Source organism: Eucyclogobius newberryi, unplaced genomic scaffold, assembly GCF_026437365.1.
Source record: "Eucyclogobius newberryi isolate DKJ021-1_F unplaced genomic scaffold, fEucNew1.0.hap1 SCAF_5, whole genome shotgun sequence".
NCBI classification, from domain to species: Eukaryota; Metazoa; Chordata; class Actinopteri; order Gobiiformes; family Gobiidae; genus Eucyclogobius; species Eucyclogobius newberryi.
The window spans coordinates 16,837,012-16,843,402 of NW_027316167.1; the positions used below are offsets into that span (position 1 = coordinate 16,837,012).

Below are 6,391 nucleotides of genomic sequence, written 5' to 3' on the forward strand. Positions count from 1 at the left end.
GCACGTGGAGATCACAGAGCCCAGTGGATTTGTGCTGCTCCTAATGAAGCTCAGCACGCGGCCAAAGGGGAAGGGCAATTATCTGCCTTGACACGCCTCCCACAACCAAAACAATACACCCAGAGATAGCCCAACACAAACTAGTAGTTCATTCATATTTCTTTTTACAAACCTTATAATTGTAAATGCATTCAATTGGCGTACCTACTATATTTCTATCGGCCTATATCATGCAGTTCAAAACTGTATGGAAGGGCTACTATTCCTGTTGTGTGAAGAACTTTGAATTACTTTGTGTATGAATTGTGCTCTACTAATAAACTTGCCTTGCCTTGCCTTGATATTGGTTACATCAATTTACCTAGATAGAAAAAGGACATTGATTCAACATTGATAATGTTAAAGGTGTTTTGGTTGAATCAACATTGAAGACAAAACGTTGAATTGCCATTGAAAGATGCTCAACATCTGATATTGAATCCATTTTGACTGTGAATCAATGTATAATCAACACAGAAACATCACTAAAGTTTCAACTCAAGTGAAAATTTTAATTAACATTTACTAAATGTTCTGAAGGTCAATTTCACCTGTTTTCAAAAGAGAATTGTACCAAGCCGATTCAACACTTATTTGCTGTTTAACAAAGAATGATCTGAACATTTCTACAAATGACTTTCTACTGTAACCTACTGTAACTGTGATTATCTTATAAACCAGGCCTACATGAAAAAAGCAGATGTTGGAAAAGGCTGCAATGGTCCTTTTAACATCTTGTACTAAAAAAGAAGAACTAAAAAATGATTAGATTTGTGTGCTTTTATTGATGCTTCTGGGCCAATATCAAAAACAGGACATAATATGGATACAAATACTTGTAAGGCCATTTTACAACATTTTGGACCTGGACTTTGGACTGGGAACAGTTTGTACACGTCACCAGACCTCACTTGCTGTAAACCAATCACAATCTAAAAATGAATAATGAGAGTTATTAGAAAATGTAAAAAAAAAAATAAAAATGTGTCAGAATGCCAACGATTGAATTTACGTCTGTAAAGCAATTTTGATTAAACAGCTTTTCTTCAATTATTGACATAATAATTGTAAATAGATATTGAATCAACGATGATGTCCAAACATCAACCAAGAATCAACCTATTAAACCCTAATTCATCATTGAATGAATGTCCTTTTGTTATCTGGGTAATGATGGGGGATGTTTTTGCTTGTTGTTTTTTACTTTTAAATAGATTTGGGTATTAGACTGACTATCAATTGAACACAAACTCAGCCTTGTGTAGACTAACAAAAGTTAAAGCCAGCATTTTCTTCTGTGCAATGCATATCCTTACCATATCTTGTAAATAGACTAGATTTATTATATACTTTATACAATTAATTTGATTGGTCTTGTACATATACAAATATTTGTACCTTAGTCTTTTGCTCATATTACCATTTAATTATTTTGAATTGCATTACCATTTAATTTGAGCTCTTTGTAAGGTGTGAGCGACTGTATAAATAGAGTCTGTTTTACGCACCGTACTGCGATTACAAAACTATAGCCCCCTCTAGTGGTTTTTCTTGATAATGCGCTCGACACCAAATAATCACTTTATCGTATTTCCATTCTATTTTTATTTTATTCCTTTATCAAACTGCTTTATGACGATTCGTGAGACTTTACATACAACTAAAAGCCAGAAAATAAAAAGTGTTAACGGCAAAATATCTCTAATACAAAACAATTTTGTCGAAAGTGCGAATGCGACCTTAAATTGGTTGCTGGGTTTCCTGTGGAATCTGCTGCCGCGTATGTTAAGAAGCAGATACCAGGCAGCTGAAGAAGCTAAAGCCAGCACCATGGCATCCACCAAAGCTTCAAAAGAGCAGAAATACGACAGGCAACTAAGGTAAAATAACATCGTAAATTAAGCCCCTGGACTTATTTAGACAGAATTATACAAAATACAACTAGATCTCCGGGTAGCCTCCTTGCTACATACGTTATTGTTATGCTAAAAGCTAACATTAACGCTGCCTAACGATAATATGTTTCCCTTTATTCTGTTCTGCGATCTGTTTTTTGCCTTTGCGATAATTAATGAAGCAAGTTGTTCAATAATCACTGTCTCAAGAGAGAGATACACCTCAACAGTGTCCCTGCAGTTCAGTGGCTAACGCTGTCTCATTCATACATAATGCCAAAACTGTCAATATTATGTTGCAGACTATGGGGAGACCACGGCCAGGAGGCTTTGGAAAATGCCCACGTCTGTCTCATAAATGCCACTGCAACAGGGACAGAGATACTAAAAAACCTGGTTCTTCCAGGTAAGGACTGAAAGTACACTTATTACTGTGTTGTTACTGTAGGTGTATTGGTTACATGTACATGATGATGTAGGTATTGGAGCGTTTACAATCGTTGATGGACATACAGTGACTGGAGAAGATGTTGGAAACAAGTAAGGCAACACCAGGCCACATTTAGTAATAGACATGCGGTTTTACACATACCGTTACCCCGATTCTGGAGACATTTTCTGTCTTGCAGCAGTAAAAACATGAGATGTGTTGGCCCAGCGGTTAGAGATACGGACTCAGATGCGTGAAATCCTGAGTTCGACTCCCACTTTAACCCAACACTTTTTTATTCAGGTTTAAACATTTCAAATTTATAGATTGCACAGTCTAGTTTGTTTTGGGATGAGTTAGCTACGCTCTTGCTAATACAGATCCATGGCATAAACTAGTTTTAACCAGACGAAGTAGGGGTTAGGGTTAGGGGTTGTTATTATTATAATTTTTTTATTTATTTCAATAACAAATTACCATGATGACAATCAATAACAATGTTAGTGTCTCTAACCGCTGGGCCAACACGTCAGACTTTTTTTCGCCGAGACAGGAAGTCTAGTTTCTGGGCTCCAGAATCGAGGTAACGGTCTGTGTATAACTGCACGTTAGAAATAGCCCTACTATTTTTTATGTCAGTGTTAATGTTGGCGCTTGTCTTTCAGCTTTTTCTTGAGTATAAATCACATTGGGAAGGTAAGATATGATGATGTGATGATGACACAGTGACAATTATGTTTTGAAGCAGGTGAAATATCTCCTTTATTTTTTAGAACAGGGCACATGCTGCCACTGAGCTTCTTCAGGAGCTCAACAGTGATGTTTCAGGAAACTTTGTTGAAGAGGTTTGTATCTTAAGTGGGTAAATATTCAACATTTAAGCTTGTAACTCAATAACTGCTTTGTATTGATACATGTTTTCCAGAGTCCTGAGAAACTCTTGGAAAACAATCCTCAGTTTTTTCACAGATATACTGTTGTCATCGGTGTCCAGTTACCAGAAAAGTATGTCTCATTTACTTTTCTCATTGGTAAACATGTTTTACAGTGTTGTTTTCTTGTTTCTTTGTAAAGCACTTGCTTGCGACTCGGCTCTGTTCTTTGGAGTTCCTCTGTGCCATTTCTCATCTGTAAAACTTATGGGCTCATTGGATACATGAGACTAGTAGTAGAGGAGCACACAGGTAAATAAAGATGTTTATAATTACTGGCAGTAATTTTCCATGATGTCATTGAACCATTTTTGTTTACACGATGCTTAATTTTTAGTGATTGAATCACACCCAGACAATGCCTTGGAGGATCTACGGTTAGATCAGCCCTTTGATCAACTGCAAAATCACATTGCCACTTATGAGCTGGAAAGCATGGACAAAAAGGTTCTACAGTATCAACTGTATTGTCAATTCAGTCTTATTGTTATGTTGTCTCACTGTGGTTGTCTTGTTCCTGGTTTTTAGGATCACAGTCACACCCCATGGGTTGTTATTGTTGCTAAACATCTAGAAAAATGGCTTGGTGAGGTAATTATCAAATGCTGTATGGTATTATGATTGACATTCAATTTTAACTTCCTAGTAACTCTTTTTCCTCATAAACAGCATAATGGTCAGTTACCAAAGACGTATCGAGAGAAAGAGGCCTTCAGACAATGTATTCGAGAAGGTATCGTTGTTGTGGTGATATGATGATTATACATGCTGATTTATACATTATAAAGTTAATTATAAATGTAATTCAGGTATCAGGAAAAAGGAGAATGGTACCCCAGAGGATGAAGAAAACTTTGATGAAGCTATAAAAAATGTCAACACTGCTTTGAATACAACTCGGGTAACTTGACATTAAAAAATATATATTTTAGAACATTATAAACGCTACACTGACTCTTGTATGATTTCTACAAATGACTTAATTCATGTATTATAAGATGACGCTTCCTTTTTAGATTCCAAGTGCTGTTCAGGCTCTCTTCAACAGTGAACAATGCAACCACATCACAGATCAGGTTCCCAATTAGTATTTTGTATTATCGTTTTTATGTAACTAATATGCTTATCTATCTACATATTTACAGTCTTCTCCTTTTTGGTGGATGCTGCGTGCTGTGAAAGAGTTTGTTCAAAATGAAGGAAATGGCAATTTACCTGTTCGAGGCACAATACCAGATATGATTGCAGATTCGCAGAAATTTATTAACCTACAAAATATGTAAGTCTTTTTCTGGATAAGACATATTGGATTTCCATTCCTCTTTAACCATTGTATGTCCAGGCATACATCATCAAGCTATACTAATAACTGTAATGTGATTTTACAGTTACAGGCAAAAGGCTATGCAGGATGCTGCGGCTGTTTCAAAGCATGTGGAGCATTTAATTCAATCTTCTGGAATGGTGCGTTTGTAAATTGTTTTGCGATTTTATTGTAGCCAAAAAGAAAATGGTGTTTCCAACGCTTTTCTGTTTTAATAGGCACCTCCAAGTATATCTGATCAGGACATTAAACTGTTCTGTAAGTAGCTCGAATATATTTAAAGTACTGTGAAGTCAGCAGTTTGAGGTTTGTCTCTTGATCTGTTATACAATGTCTTGTATCTCTATACATTAGGCAAGCATGCGTCTTTTCTAAGGGTGGTGCACTGCAGGTCTCTGGCTGAAGAATACTCTGTGGATTCACAAAAAAAGGATGAAATAAGTATAATTACATCATAGAATTACATAATCTCATCTTTTACTTTTTTTAATGTTGGAAGACATTTACTTGTTTTTTCTGTTTTTCAGCGTCTGCCATGGACAGTCCAGATAGCGAGATGGTTTTCTACCTCATGCTGCGTGCAGTGGACCGCTTCTTTCAGCAGCATTCACGTTATCCAGGCAAGAGTTTAAATATCACAATTTATTTTAAAACAAAAAAACCAGACATTTAACTGTCCACAAGATGGCAGTCTTGGCTATATAAAAAGAAAATACAAAATTGCGATTTGCCAGCTCTAATAACTTGACTCATTTAAATATGCTTTAATGGATTCCTTTTTTTGTTCATTAGGAGTCTATAACTACCAAGTGGAAGAGGACATCAACAAACTTAAGTTGTGTGTGACCGGCCTTCTACAGGAATACAACCTCAGCATCAATATAAAGGATGATTATGTCCATGAGTTGTAAGTGACACTACTATTGAATCTCAAGTTTATATTTTAGAATAACTTCTCAAGTACATCATACCGTGCTTCCTTTGTTTCTGAATAGTATGGCATTGACCTTTTCATGTTTTTTTTTAGCTGCCGGTATGGTGCCACAGAACCGCACACAGTTGCTTCTTTCATGGGAGGTAAAGACGTGTTAACATTTTGCAATACTTCTTGAAAGTTCACTGATGAATCTCTGTCTTTTTAGGAGCTGCTGCTCAAGAGGCCATCAAACTCATTACACACCAGTTTGTGCCCTTTAGCAACACTTACATTTACAATGCTATGTCGCAGACCTCTGTCACCCTACAGCTCTGAACACTGAGGTCGTTTTGAACTTAAATGTATTTCAATCTACATTATGATGGATCATGTGAGCAACATTGAATTTTGTTTTGGATCCTCCAAAATCTTAGTGCACAAACATGTGTTTTGTCAATAAAACTGCTAAACTTAAAGCTGAATATTAAACTGGGAAAATTACGGTTTCACTGTCCAATACGTTACAGTATGTAGCACTTAATATAAAAACACTCTCTTGGTTCTTTTTCTGAGGAATTGTTGAACTTTTTACTACAATAAATAAAATACTGTTGCAAGAAATCATCTTAATGTTAACATAAGGCTGTTGTGTATCCCATCAAAGCTTTGGCATAGGATAGTTCACAGGCACAGTTTGACAGACTTTGCGGTAAAAAAATGTGATTTGATAAGTATAACAAGGTTTAGTCATCTTGTTTGAGGAAATGTTACATGACGAACATGTGAGCTTCTTAGTAGGTTTACACTGTGACTTGACCTCTGGCTGTGCTCCAGTTATGCTCAGGTCCCACACTT

At 36.2% G+C, this 6,391-nt stretch overlaps 2 protein-coding genes across 2 annotated transcripts in view; one reads left to right on the forward strand and one right to left on the reverse strand.

Moving 5' to 3' along the window:
- The window catches only part of ca7 (carbonic anhydrase VII), a 4,302-nt gene extending 4,176 nt beyond the window's left edge, over positions 1-126 (reverse strand). The window contains exon 1 of the mRNA XM_072464877.1: positions 1-126. This exon is cut by the window's left edge and continues 65 nt beyond it. The gene's annotated coding sequence lies outside the window, so the exon portion shown is untranslated.
- Positions 127-1,787: 1,661 nt separating this feature from the next.
- On the forward strand, positions 1,788-6,166 carry nae1 (nedd8 activating enzyme E1 subunit 1). The gene is made up of 20 exons (XM_072464878.1): positions 1,788-1,919; positions 2,237-2,340; positions 2,414-2,474; positions 3,030-3,060; positions 3,138-3,209; positions 3,290-3,369; positions 3,439-3,548; positions 3,634-3,743; positions 3,825-3,887; positions 3,966-4,029; positions 4,106-4,197; positions 4,313-4,372; positions 4,442-4,575; positions 4,685-4,760; positions 4,839-4,878; positions 4,975-5,061; positions 5,148-5,240; positions 5,413-5,527; positions 5,648-5,697; positions 5,763-6,166. Exons 1-20 carry the CDS (start codon positions 1,822-1,824, stop codon positions 5,870-5,872), a joined length of 1,650 nt encoding a protein of 549 aa, XP_072320979.1. The 5' UTR covers positions 1,788-1,821; the 3' UTR covers positions 5,873-6,166.
- Positions 6,167-6,391: the final 225 nt, after the last annotated feature.